General features: G+C 49.7%; 1 protein-coding gene across 2 annotated transcripts in view; it reads left to right on the top strand.

The window, feature by feature from the left end:
* The first annotated feature begins 1,189 nt into the window (after nucleotides 1-1,189).
* Nucleotides 1,190-15,058, top strand: part of RPN2 (ribophorin II) — a 30,670-nt gene continuing 16,801 nt past the window's right edge. Inside the window, exons 1-2 of one of the 2 annotated variants that reach the window (XM_088480570.1) lie at nucleotides 1,190-1,414; nucleotides 9,895-10,082. In XM_088480570.1, coding sequence (XP_088336696.1) covers nucleotides 1,378-1,414; nucleotides 9,895-10,082 — 225 coding nt within the window. In that variant the 5' untranslated portion in view covers nucleotides 1,190-1,377. The remainder of the gene's footprint in view (nucleotides 1,415-9,894; nucleotides 10,083-15,058) is intronic. The other variant, XM_088480571.1, reaches the window with a different exon arrangement.

Below are 15,058 nucleotides of genomic sequence, written 5' to 3'. Positions count from 1 at the left end.
GATCGGGATTTCCAGCGCTGTCGGGCTTCCGCTGCCGGGAATTCTGCTGTTGACGGCCAGGCGCTGCCGGGAATCGGACCACCGGTCATGCGGCCGGCGGTATTTCATACCGATTCCCAATACCTGTTATGTTATGGCAAAATGCTAATGAGAAGGTAAATATTTTTTAAAATAAAACATAATGAAATAATATGTAAGGCCTTTGAAGGTTTCTGTAAATTCATAAATTCCAACAGTTATTTTAAGTATGCAGCAAAAGTCCCAGAAGCTGGCAGTTAGCTTTCCTCTCACTGACTAGATGTCAGTCTATCATATAATACAGTGGTTCCCAAACTCCGCCATTACAGTCCACATTTTAAGGATGGATAAGCACAGGTGTCTAAAGGCGCACATCCACTACCCGATTAAAATGAGCGATTGAACGATAACGGCATCGTTCATTAATCGGCCATAAAAATTTTGAAAACGACCAGCGATGCGTGCTCCCGCTGGTCGTTTTTGACATCTATCATCGCCTGAACATGCGGTCTATCTGCTGATAACAAGATTGCCCATATTCAGGGATGAAGGAGGGTACCTACACTGAACGACTGATCGTTCAGTGTAAGCACGGCGCAGACTGTGAAACGACTGCACGATTACAATGTCGTAATCATGCAGTCGTTTCACAGTCTGCTAGTGGATACACACCTTAAGGCTGCGTACACACCTATAGATATATCTAACCGGTGGGAGGGAAAATCTGGTCCGTTTTCCAGTGTTTGGGAGCAAATTTCTATTGTTATTTGCTCCCATTCATTACCAGGTTTTTCTTCCCACCAGATTGGACAGATATATCTATAGGTGTGTACCCAACCTTAATTAGTACCTCAGTCAATTTGATATAACTTTCTGGATTCCAGCATGGATATCCTTAAAATTTGGGCTGTAATGGCAGAGTTTATGAACCTCTATTATGTAGGCAGCAGCAGCAGCAGCAATAGTACAGGCTCATTCATCTCACACACACAGGTGGTGACGTCGTCACTCCAGGTTAGCTCCGCCTTACGCTGTGACTGGCAGCAGCCTCCGCCAATGGTTCACAGACACATGCGCGTCTCTCTCCGCCCTGCTTTGGATGGGACCATTCCTTGAGCTGTACAGGGGTAACTGTGCCTCATTTGCCCAGAATACAACCCATACCATGGCAACTAGGCGCTGAAGTCCATATGAGTGACTGAGAGCTGCTGATAGGTTGAGGCTGCTCCGGGTGAGGAGCCTGGCGGTGCTGTTACGTCGCCCCAGTTCACCGTATGTGCCTCGGTCCCCCCCCATCCTGCCCTTTCCACCTGCCTGGATGTCGACGCCGGAAATAGTGTCGGGTCTGTGTGGCCGGTGATGTTGTCAGGGGCGGGAGTGTGCAACATGGCAGCGGGTGAGTATCCCTACCCGGCCAGAAGACATACACCTGCAGTGCTACGGGGCCTTTGTGGTGTCTAAAATGTCTGATGGGGCCCGGATCCTGCGGGGACTCTCCTCCTCCCGCGCGGCTGGCAGAGTCTTGCATTATCTGGGGATGCTGGTAGGGAGCTCCCCCCATTGTACGGGGGAGCTGGCAGTGTAGCCCCCTCATGTTAAGTGGTGTGCTGGCAGGTAGTGTAACCCCATCTCATTATGGCCTACATCTGTCCTTTTCCTAATGGTGTTGCCATGTCCCTATCTCTCTGTATGGAGGCTGTTCGGTCCCCTCTCAAACCTCATGGGGGCACTATCATTTGAATTTTCAGGGCACATCAGTAGATTACATATGCTGGTTTTTGGTGTAATAAATATTGCTTTGTACATTATGCACAACCACAGAGGACAGTGCTTAATTCTAAATTGAGCAGCACAGTAGTTAGCATTGCTGCTTCACAGTACTGGAGTTTTGTCTGTTTTTTGATTGGGGCCTATCTGTGAGTTTGTATGGTTTCCCCTGTGTTTGAGTACGTTGTGTTCAACAGTGCAAAAACGTACTGGCATGTTAGTTATTGTCAAAATTAAGTGGTCTATACACTGTGATAAATCAGCCGATCCGACGGATTGGTACGATTTGGCTGCTATATCGCACCGTGTATGGGCATGATGTCGGACCATGTCGCACCGTGTATGGGCATGATGTCGGACCGTATCGCACCGTGTATGGGCATGATGTCGGACCGTATCGCACCGTGTATGGGCATGATGTCGGACCGTATCGCACCGTGTATGGGCATGATGTCGGACCGTGTCGCACCGTGTATGGGCATGATGTCGGACCGTGTCGCACCGTGTATGGGCATGATGTCGGACCGTGTCGCACCGTGTATGGGCATGATGTCGGACCGTGTCGCACCGTGTATGGGCATGATGTCGGACCGTGTCGCACCGTGTATGGGCATGATGTCGGACCGTGTCGCACCGTGTATGGGCATGATGTCGGACCGTGTCGCACCGTGTATGGGCATGATGTCGGACCGTGTATGGGCATGATGTCGGACCGTGTCGCACCGTGTATGGGCATGATGTCGGACCGTGTCGCACCGTGTATGGGCATGATGTCGGACCGTGTCGCACCGTGTATGGGCATGATGTCGGACCGTGTCGCACCGTGTATGGGCATGATGTCGGACCGTGTATGGGCATGATGTCGGACCATGTCGCACCGTGTATGGGCATGATGTCGGACCGTGTATGGGCATGATGTCGGACCGTGTCGCACCGTGTATGGGCATGATGTCGGACCGTGTATGGGCATGATGTCGGACCGTGTCGCACCGTGTATGGGCATGATGTCGGACCATGTCGCACCGTGTATGGGCATGATGTCGGACAGTGTCGCACCGTGTATGGGCATGATGTCGGACCGTGTATGGGCATGATGTCGGACCGTGTCGCACCGTGTATGGGCATGATGTCGGACCGTGTATGGGCATGATGTCGGACCGTGTCGCCCCGTGTATGGGCATGATGTCGGACCGTGTCGCCCCGTGTATGGGCATGATGTCGGACCGTGTCGCCCCGTGTATGGGCATGATGTCGGACCGTGTCGCCCCGTGTATGGGCATGATGTCGGACCGTGTCGCCCCGTGTATGGGCATGATGTCGGACCGTGTCGCCCCGTGTATGGGCATGATGTCGGACCGTGTCGCCCCGTGTATGGGCATGATGTCGGACCGTGTCGCCCCGTGTATGGGCATGATGTCGGACCGTGTCGCCCCGTGTATGGGCATGATGTCGGACCGTGTCGCACCGTGTATGGGCATGATGTCGGACCGTGTATGGGCATGATGTTGGACCGTATCGCACCGTGTATGGGCATGATGTCGGACCGTATCGCACCGTGTATGGGCATGATGTCGGACCGAGCGCGCACCCGTGGGGTCGTACATCGCACCCCCAGATCTTACTGCAGGTTCAGTCGATCAGGGGATGCAATGTGCGATCCAGTGCAGCGCTATGCAGGTGGGGGAGCCTGCATATCGGGCGGTCGGCCACCCGATCGCACCTTGTGTGATGACCGCCCGATATGTTGGATGTCTGATCCCTCGTCGTGTCGCATGGTGCCTGTCGCACCGTGTATGGGCATGATGTCGGACCGTGTATGGGCATGATGTCGGACCGTGTCGGACAGTGTATGGGCATGATGTCGGACCGTGTATGGGCATGATGTCGGACCGTGTCGCACCGTGTATGGGCATGATGTCGGACCGTGTCGCACCGTGTATGGGCATGATGTCGGACCGTGTCGCACCGTGTATGGGCATGATGTCGGACCGTGTCGCACCGTGTATGGGCATGATGTCGGACCGTGTCGCACCGTGTATGGGCATGATGTCGGACCGTGTCGCACCGTGTATGGGCATGATGTCGGACCGTGTCGCACCGTGTATGGGCATGATGTCGGACCGTGTCGCACCGTGTATGGGCATGATGTCGGACCGTGTCGCACCGTGTATGGGCATGATGTCGGACCGTGTATGGGCATGATGTTGGACCGTATCGCACCGTGTATGGGCATGATGTCGGACCATATCGCACCGTGTATGGGCATGATGTCGGACCGAGCGCGCACCCGTGGGGTCGTACATCGCACCCCCAGATCTTACTGCAGGTTCAGTCGATCAGGGGATGCAATGTGCGATCCAGTGCAGCGCTATGCAGGTGGGGGAGCCTGCATATCGGGCGGTCGGCCACCCGATCGCACCTTGTGTGATGACTGCCCGATATGTTGGATGTCTGATCCCTCGTCGTGTCGCATGGTGCCTGTCGCACTGTGTATTGGCCGCTATAGTGTTTCTGCTAGGCTGTTGTAGCGTGGCGCAGCGGCCTTCCTTATTTGAATTCTGTGAAATACCCTGCCCTTATGGTGACACTCCGCTGAAACAGCCATCCCCACCCTTGTGCTACTGTGTCCTGTGTTGAAGGGGGGGAGGAGTTCCAGTGAAACAATCACCAGCAAGTGAATAGATTAGTGAGTTTCAACCTTTTTCAACTCGCGGCACACCAAACAAGGGGAGAGATGTATGAAGCGGCATCAGCGCACTGATACCGCTTCTCCCCCATGTATGATTGGGTGGCTAGGTTGTAAATGACACAGGCGCTTTGTGCCCCTGTCATTGTCGGCGCTGCTATGTATGAACGTTCAGTTCACATGACCATTCCACCCGCTGCAGCTGTCGCTATCGACAGTTACAGCTTGGCGATTCCTTATCCCCACAGCAGGGACAGCGCTGTCCCTGCTCTGCTGTGGGGGCTGCCGGCTGCACGCGCGGGATCTTGAGATACTTGCGAGATCCCGCGCATGCTCAGTGGAGCTGACAGGGCCTGAGACACAGCGCATCTGTACTAGGCTGATGCGCTGTGTACTCGGGCAGGGATCGCCGGAGGGGGCAGTTATCACTCCCCCCGCTCCAGCCGATGATATGTTAATACATCTCATCGTTAGTGCTTCCTGCTTCGCCTTGATAAAGAGGAAAAGCAGGAAGCATTATAGCGGCACGATAAAGCATGTGCCTCAAGAATTTAGACACCATTAGTCCCTCACAGTAAGAAAACACACATTGGCTCCCATGGGAAAAACTTACAAATTGGTCCTCCACAGGAAACCGAACAGACATTGCCTCCCACAGAAAAAAAATATAACACAAAATGGTCCCCACAGAAAGAAATTGCTCCCCACAGAAAAAAAAAAAAATAACCAGCTGAGAAGGCTCACTGTTGTCCCTGTCCTGTCCGTCATCAGCTGGGGTAGCTCAGTCACACTCTGTGACTGAGCACACAGTACAGAGCTGGGAGCAGCGTGCAGTCGGGCGTCTCCAGAGGTCACGGCCTGAGCCTCCCTGAAGAGCCCAACACTGCCTGGGCCAGCAGTACAAGTAAAGTCTGACTGCACTGACCTCGCGGCACACTTGACAACCGCTCACGGCACACTAGTCTGCCACGGCACAGTGGTTGAGAACCACTGGTATTGATGCTCGATTCACACTGTGGGGAGAGCTTGGGTGCAGACCGGCATTTCTGTGAGTCTCAAGAACATGCCCCCTTTTCTAGTGACCACACCCCTTTCTACTTCAGGGTCCATAGGGTATCCACAGGTTACCTTGGGGGTATAGGTGTGACGTCAGTCATCCGGCACCATAGAGTTAAGCTTTCAGCCTCCCAGGATGCACTAGGGTCCCCCTCCTATACCCCGCCCCCGAGCCAAGGCACCTCAGTTTAGTTTGGTGCCCGGCCGGAGTCGGGTGCACCTGTTGGAGTGGGGGCTAGAAGAGCCCCTGAAGCTTTTCTGCATGCAGCTGTGGCTGCACATCTGGATGTACAGCATGGACAGTCAGTCCTGATGTCCATGCTGTCTTCCCTACACCCCCGCCGGTACCGATCCGGGGATGCTGGTGAGCATCTGGGGTCACAGCGGTGACCCCAGATGTTCCAGACCATGGCCGGATTCAAGGGGGACAGCAAGGTAAGCAGCGGAGTCCCGCGGTGGGTCCCCGCTGTTACATGGTCCAGAGTCCCCAGGCAGGGGGCTCCCTGGGGACTGGCTGCAGCGTGGAGCCAGGTATGTAACCTGCGCTTCCACTACCCCCCTGGGGCAGCAGAGCGGTAGCGCTGCGGCGTCCCGGGGGTAAAATGCATGCCGGGGGAGCGCGCCTTTCCTGTCTCACAGCCGGCACCTCCCCCGCTGCACACAGCCCTCTCTGCACACTGCCGACTGGTCCTGTGGCAGCGCTCCTCCCCCAGGCCAGCCTCCTCTCTGCTCCTCGGTGGGTTAACTCCCTGACTAGTTCTGTACAGCACTTGTCGGATGTGTTGCAAGGGGAGTCTGTGATGCGGCCACAAAAACGGCCGGTGACGTCTCTGTCGGCTCCTTATGAGGATGAAGAGGGGACGTCTGATGGGGAGATACTGGATCCTTACGATCAGGAACCTCTCCATACTAAGGACGCTGACGCTAGGTCCAAGGTATATATTCCTGGACTTATTCGGGCAGTCCGCACAGCCTTGGTGATTGAGGACGAAGTTCCCCCAGTGGCTAAATCCAAGTATGCCTTTTTTAAGGATGTGAAGGGTGACGCCACAGTCTTTCCTCTTTCGGGTCAGTTAGTAGACCATTTAGAGGAGGCGTGGAAACAGCCTGGCAAACGATACCAGCCGCAGAGGCGCCTGGCGGTGGCTTATCCGTTCGCGGATAATTATTTTGCTAAGTGGGAATCCCCTCCACAGGTGGATTCTCACGTGACCCGTCTTGTCCGTAGTGCCACATTGCCGACGCCATCCATGTCCTCCCTTAAGGATGCTACGGACCGCAAGGTGGAGATCTGCCTGGCTTATTCCCTTGCGGGGGGGGGGCAGCACGGCCGGCTATGGCCATTTGCTGGGTTGCCAGAGCGATGGAGCGCTGGGCGGATTCATTCGAGCCGTCTTTTGATTCTGACTGTCCGGCCGATCAGGCGGAGTTGATTGGTAATCTCCGTGATTCGGCCACTTATATCAACGAGGCGGCCTTAGACATTAGTACCCTGGTGTCTCGAATTTCTTCAGCAGCGGTGGCTGCTCGTCGCACCTTGTGGTTGCGATCCTGGAAGGCGGACGCTGATTCCAAAAAGGGTTTGGAGGCGTTGCCATTTAACGGAGAAGTTCTCTTCGGTCCGGATCTGGACAAGATTGTGGCCACGCTGGCGGCAGCCAAATCGGCATGTCTCCCGTCGGCCGCTGCTCCTTCTGGTTCTGGACCATCGTCCTTTCGGTCTTATAGGGCCCAGGGCAGGCCCAAACCACAGTCTTTTCCTCGACAGGCTGATCCTAAGAAATCGGCCAAGCCCCGGAAGCAGGCATGGAGTACCAGACGTCCGGCCCCTAAGCCAGATGACAAGCCTGCGGCCTGACGGTCCGGGCCTCCCTTTGGGGGATCCCAAAGTGGGAGGCCGCCTGCTGCAGTTCGCCCGGTGTTGGTCGGTTACCACGACAGACACTTGGGTTCTCGAGGTGGTCTCCCACGGGTACGCCCTCTCTTTCCGGCACAGACCCCCGGCTCGATTCTTCACCACGGGTCTACCATCAGACCGGAACAAGGCCACGGAGCTGCGGAATGTCTTGCACACTATGCTCCAGGCTGGAGTGATAGTGCCTGTTCCATTCTCCCAGAGGGGCCAGGGTTTCTATTCACATCTTTTTTTTGGTGCAGAAACCCAATGGGTCGTATTGTCCGATTCTAAACCTCAAAGCTCTCAACAAGTCTTTGCGGGTGCCGAAGTTTCGGATGGAGACCCTACGGAACATCATTATGGCGCTGGAACCTGGGGACTGCATGGTGTCATTGGACATACAGGACGCTTACCTGCATGTCCCTATTCTTTCGCGCCATCAACAGTTCCTCAGGTTTGCAATCCGCAGCGACCACTTCCAGTTTCGGGCGTTACCTTTTGGCCTGGCGACAGCACCGCGTGTGTTCACCAAGGTGATGGCGGTCATGGCGGCTTCTCTGCGGCTGCAGGGAGTCCGCATGTTGCCGTACTTGGACGACCTTTTATTAGTGGCAGGATCTCCAGAGCTCCTTCTACGCCACTTGGACCTGACCATTGCGCTACTGCAACGGCATGGCTGGTTAATAAACTGGCAGAAGTCCACTCTAATCCCGTCTCGGCGGATTCTGCACCTCGGAGCCTTATTGGACTCTGGACAGCAAAGGATCTTCGTGACGGAGGAAAAGATCTCTGCTTTACAGTCGAGGGTGCGCAGTTGTCTGCACAGCCGCCGGGTGTCTCTACACTCAGCGATGAGGTTACTGGGCTCCATGGTGTCGGTGTTCGACATGGTGGAATATGCCCAGTTTCACTCCAAACCTCTGCAGCACCTGATCCTTCCAAGTGGAACGGGCTGCCTCAGTATCTGAAGTCCCAGACGATTGTGCTCACCCCGGAGGTTCGCCTGTCCCTTGCCTGGTGGTTACAGATGACCCATCTCAGCAAGGGACGTCCGTTCTGGGTTCCAATTTGGGTCCTGTTGACAACGGACGCCAGTCTTCGGGGCTGGGGAGCAGTTTCGGGTCCACACTTGTTCCAGGGCAGGTGGACGCCGACCGAAGCGGAGCTTACAATAAATATCTTGGAACTCCGTGCGGTCTTCAATGCTTTAGGAAGTCGGACGCCTTGTTTGTCCTCTATGGCTTCCGTAAAAAGGGTTGGCCTGCTTCAAAGCAAACTTTGGCAGCCTGGATCCGTGTGGCAATTTCTGAAGCTTATCTTCATGAAGGCCTGCCGGTTCCTCCTTCTGTGAAGGCTCATTCCACTATGTCTGTGGGTCCTTCGTGGGCAGCTCGACGTGGTGCCTCTGCAGTCCAGATCTGCAAGGCTGCTACGTGGTACTCTGTCCATACCTTCGTGAGGTATTACAGGTTTGACACCTTCGCCTCTCAGGATGCTTCCTTCGGGCGGCGGATTCTCCTTTCAGCACAGGGGCGTCCCCACCCTTAAAGGATACTGCTTTGGGACATCCCCAAGGTATCCTGTGGATACCCTATGGACCCTGAAGTAGAAAATATGAGATATGGTAAGAACTTACCTTTGTTATCTCTATTTCTACGAAGTCCATAGGGTTCCACAGGACTCCCGCCCTGTCGCACCTGTGCTGCAGATGGGCTTTGCTCTGGTCACCGGTTTTTCCGTCTCTATCTGGTGAGAATGTGATTCTTGTGTGTGTCCAGATCTTTTTTCTCTCTCTTCCTTCTCCTCCTCCGGCCTATGGCTTGGTAACTAACTGAGGTGCCTTGGCTCGGGGGCGGGGTATAGGAGGGGGACCCTAGTGCATCCTGGGAGGCTGAAAGTTTAACTCTATGGTGCCCGATGACTGACATCACACCTATACCCCCAAGGTATCCTGTGGAACCCTATGGACTTCGTAGAAATAGAGATAACAAAGGTAAGTTCTTACCATATCTCATATTTTTTCCGGGTTGACATGTGCCAAAGTGCCCTTCAGCGACAGCCACCATGTTCGCCCTAGGAGGAATACTAATTAACTATAGCTTATGTGTTTGCTATTTTAGACTGTAAGCTCCAACGGGACAGGACTGATGTGAAACATATTGAGGGGATTTCAATTACTGTGTGGCTTCAGTTCCTGATGAAAGTGGCTAGAGCTATTCAGTTAGCGTTCCACGATTAGCCCTGAGACAGCACATAATGTGGATTTCTGTTCTCACTATCCACAGATGTGATCTAAAATTTGCATTTAAAGCTGCCTTGAGCTTATTGCCGGGCTGCTAATTGCATAGCTCCGGCCACTTTACTCAGGTGCTGAAGCCACGCAGTAATGCCAGCAGCTGATTGAATTTCCACATTTTTGTTTGTATCTCATCTTGATCAATATTCAGTAACACTCACTCTTTCTCTACAGTACCACTGTTCCTCTTGGCGCTTGTGCTCCTGGCAAGTGTCAATGCCTTGACCCCCAGCCATTATCTTAGCCGGGCAGATGTAGAGAGACTTAAAGAGAGTTTGCAACACCCTGTGTCTGAACTGGAGAATGCATATTATTACATTGTAGGATTTCAACATCTTGATGCTAGTGTGTCGGATGAACAGGTAAGCTTTATAAAGCCAGTAACTCACTACGTTCTATAATGATTAATCGTATGCTAAAACTTTTGACCCTATTTATTACTTGCATGAATTAGACAATTTTATTTTACCAAGGCCACTGCTGTTTCCTATTTAATTTTTCAGGAAACCTGTCCTGCTCAATATATAGCACTGTGAAAATGTTTCTATTATACTATAAGGGCCTGATTCAGCATGGATTGCAGTAACAGCCACGTTAGCAGATCGATGATTGTTGCGTCCTGCGCATGCACCGCAGTGCGCGGCGATCAGACTGCGAATACGGGCGCACTGGGGAATCTGTCGCAGAGTGAGTGATGGGCCATGAGCTTTGGGGGGTGGTGACGGGGGAGTGGTTGGAGAAACTAGGATGTCCCTGTCTGTTTGAACGCTGTTGCATGGGCGTACATAAATAAGCCACTCTATGCTGGCTGAGCGGTGGCAGACCTTAGCATATTTTCGCAGCTTGGTTGCGTGCATTTATGTAGCTGCGATCCGTGCTAAATCAGGCCCTAAGATACCACTTAAATGTTTCAGATGACTTCATTAGGTCACTAAATACGTTTGCATTAAAATGAGCATAATATACTTTAAAATTGCATACCATTACAGATTGGCAATTGTAAAGTATGTCACTACTTTGTGAAAAAGGCAGAAGTTGTTTGTTTTATCTTTACTAGAACTAATGTTTTAATGACTGTAATGTAGGTCCATAAAGTATTGGTGCATTTATTTTGGCTGAACCAGTGATATAATTGCAGCACCATTTGGTGTGTGTAATCACGAGGTATTGGTTCCTTATGAATTGATTAACTACATTCTGTATACAAGTGACAGGACCACTTTACAAAAAAAAAAATCAGACATGAAATGTAATTGCCTGTACGTTAAAGTACATACCAGTCACCTTTTAAATGTTTTTTTCTTCTGGTTTGACTTTGCTAATGATAGATGCTTTTCATATTGGATCGGAGAGGGTATTGAGGTCTTTTTTCATTCACATAAGAAAATTAAGTTTAATGGAGACCATAAAACTGCGAATTATACTGGTTTAACTGCATTAGAAAAACAATTCCAAGAAGTTATGCAGGTAGAACTGAATAGTAAAGCTGCACACACACAATTTTTTGAACGGTTATCATTAAACGATATCGTTTAACGATAATCGTTTGAAGTAATCGTTCACTTTGAGTCAAACGATGAACGATTGTTCATGTTTGTAGTTCAGTCAGACTTGTCAACTCAACGATTTTCATTAAGGGATTATGCAAAAATCGTTTGCAATTCAAAAAAATCGTTCATTACACTTTAAAAAATCGTTCAGAAAATCGTTGGTAACAAAATCGTTGTGTGTATGCAGCTTAACAATTTGTAATACATGAGAACCTTTATTTAACCAATACAGACATTTAGAGCTCAATCCAATTTGGTGTGAAGGGGACAAATTGCCCGTTGCAATGACTTAGAAATGCCGGCAATGGCACCGCAATTCACACCTCACGCTGCCTGATCTCACGTGTGACCTCCTACATTTTTATTCGCGTCCTTAGGAGGCTGTGGATAAAAATGTGCAGCCAATTGCATCGAGCCCTCAGGCTGAAGAAAGTACACACTTTGAAATATATTTCAATGTTTATTGCCGGAGTGTATGTCATTAGACATTCAGGGGAAAAAGATCTAATTGGGTAATCACAGACAGGCCCCCTTGTTGTCAATTGTTTCAAGGCTTTCTAGTGGATTAGGCTGTTTTACACATTGATTTTTGTTTTAACACTTGGATTTCTGCATTAGAGAAGAAAATAAAATCGCTATACATTTAGGATTGCAATAAAAATGTCAATAAAAGAATAGGTTATTGGTTATGGTAGGTTTTTTTTGAGCCTACAAGTAGCACTACATGTTCCAGTATGCTCCGTCATTCCTGGTTATACTGGCACTTCTAGTTCTAAAAGCGCCAGCATCCTAATGCAGTCAGTGGCTGACTAGGCTGTGCTAGTTTTCTGCTATGACTGTTTAAGCCTATGCTGCAGGTCTCTCTCTTGTAGTGGGACCAGAGCAGCTTGACCTAGCCTGGTGCTTGGTCACAGCTCTTGCAGGGTGGATTACATGCTGTTTGTATCCCGCATTAGTAAACTAGCATACGGTATAAGAGCACTAGTGCTGTTTCCTTTTTGGAGGGGACATATTTTATTTACACTTCTGAAGAAATATATCCTAATGTCATAATTATCACCACTTCTCTACTCTGAGATATGAGTAAACACACCATCCAACAGTCTTATCTTGAGATGTGACCTACTCAGAATTGCACAACCTTGATCCGCTTCTCCAGGCGTAGGATGCTGCTTAAAAAAAATTCCCTAAAATATTAGATCTATTGGATATTCCCATATGTTACTTCCAGGTGCTGCACTGCTACTGGCTAGGATTGCAACGACTGGTAAGAAAACCATCCCTTTACAGTGCATTAATCTCAAGGTACAGAGTCTCTTAGATGTTCCCTAGTATAAAACACCAATTTTAAATATTTCAAATTGAAATGTCTATAGATGCAAACAGAGGGCTGAAAAATATTCTATATGGCTTCCATATATCCGCACCCTTTCTCTCAGGGCAGTGTTTCTGAAACCCGGTCCTCATGGAACCCTAACAGTGCATGTTTTCCAGATAATTCTGCTGTGGAGCACGTGTATTAAATGACTAACGCAATAGATCTATGGGTGGTAAAACTATTCCTGGGGATATCTTGAAAACACGCACTGTAAGGGTTCTTTGGGGACCGAGTGTGAGAAACACTGTCCTAGGGTAAAAAAAAGTCTGTTAGGAAAATGGTTAACTTGGTATCATCTAAAGATACTTGGGACATGCCTGCCCATCTCCCCCCTTTTGGGATACTCCAATGCTTTTCTTGAACCCAAGATCATTATCGCATGAATGTTCTATGTATGTATAAGATGCCATTGAATTTTTCACTTTGCTTTTCTGTTTACTGGCTGTATATGCGATAAACTATGTGGCAGTGATTGTACTATGCTAATTTCTGACGTTATAATTTATTCAAAGGTTAGAGAATACATAAATTACATTTCGAAAAATACCTTTAAATTCCAAGTTGCTGTACTCTCCATGCCAATATTGTGGTCATTATTAACCTTTCCACATATCTTATCCAGTTACACTGCCTTGTTTTTATTAGGTTGTCTTATTTTATTATAATTCTTTGATGTTTTGGGCCAGCTAAAATCAGGTCACTGCATCATTTGGCTGCTTCTTATAGAGCTTTATAAGACAGTTTGATGTGAACATACCTCCCATAGGAATACTCATATTTGTTACTGAGCTAATATAAAACATGGTATAACTGCAGTGATTATACTGGACTATATAAGGCTGAAGAAGTTGCTCTTTCATCCCTCGTGTTATAATGGAGGTGCCTGTCTAACAGCTGATACATTTACTGACAGCCTGGCAGGCTTGTTGTGTATTGGAGGACTCATACAGAGGAGCAGTGATTATACAGCAACTCAAATGTCTTGTTTTTTTTGTCCTGCATCAGGACCCAACAGTACACTATCCTAATGATGTGGGAGGGACTTCAGTTGTTGCCCCGGCAGCTCTCCGATCAATATAGAGGGACGTTTCCAAAAATAAAGCTAAGGTCCTACATACTAGCAGATATATTGGCCGGGTTACAGTCGGTATCCTGGCGGACGCGATGCCGGCACTGATATTACCTGCGCCGAAATCCCGACGCCTATCACAATCCCTAGCGCCGGGATACCGAAGGTAAGTAGCGGGGTGGGTGGAGGGTTAGGCACTTAGGGGGGGAAGGTTAGGTTTAGGGTGCGGGGAGGTTAGGTTCAGGTACTAGGGTGGAGTTTAAAGTTAGGCACCAAAGAGGGAGGGTTAGCATAGCGAACAACAAGTGTAGGTATGCTAGCCCTGTCGGGATTCTGACAGCTGGGATCCCGACTGCCGGCATTCCATACCGATTCCTATTAGCCGTTCACAGACGTATCGCGTTGGCTGTGCTGCACAGCCAATGCCCAATATATCTGCAGATATATTGGTGCATCATGCTGTGTATACGGGCAGTTTGACAACTGCCCGTACATTTGCAGCAGAGGCCACGGGGAGGGACCCGCGGCCATAGAACAGATGATGGTTGCTCAGCATGTTTGAACAACAGTTATCTGCAGATATGTTAGGTGTGTACCAGCTAAGTGTCGGTGTGCAGTTCATGAAACACATTAAATAGTTTAGTATTAGTAGTTTACAATCGAATGACTGCCAAAACAAATGCTGCAATGCTTTCCATGAATGTAGATAATTTTTACTATGAAAACTCTGCTTTCATAAACACAGTTGTAAGGCCTTTGTTATATTCGGTCCCACCCATAGTTGTGCAGTCAGCATCAGTTAGGAACTAAAAATGCATTTTATAAGTATAATTCGAGTGGTGGGGGCTTGCGCTTTGCTATCCCATGCAAGGCATTAATAGACTCATGTCCTCTTAGATCTAATATATGATGTTGTATCTACTAATAGGTCCAGTCTGTTTTATATGTGTTAGACTTAGTCTTGCCTATTTTATTTACTGTATTTTAAAGATCTTCTGAGGTTAATAAAAATGAAAAATAAAGCAAAAAAGAATTACTGCATTGTGAAATGGTCCTAGGATTTTATACTACCTGCGGCCTTAAGCTGGGTACACACCAGACTGACGGGTTGGCTGTTTGGTAGAGCCGCCGACCTATCTAACGATTGTTAAGTACATACACACTTACCAATCGTTCGCCCGATGTGTCTGTGCTGACATCGCAACTGGGCGGGCATTTACATTTGTCCACCCAGTTGAGATGTCAGTCAACAGCCTTCCCTGCAGCAAGTGTACAGACGGTCAGTAGGTCGCCCGTGCACACAGCCAGATGTGCCGATATCTGGCAAAAAAAATATATCTG

Source organism: Taudactylus pleione, unplaced genomic scaffold (assembly GCF_031769625.1).
Source record: "Taudactylus pleione unplaced genomic scaffold, aTauple2 ptg000256l, whole genome shotgun sequence".
Classification (NCBI taxonomy): domain Eukaryota; kingdom Metazoa; phylum Chordata; class Amphibia; order Anura; family Myobatrachidae; genus Taudactylus; species Taudactylus pleione.
The sequence above is the reverse complement of the archived record's forward strand: the minus strand, read 5'-3'. Positions and strand labels throughout refer to the sequence as shown.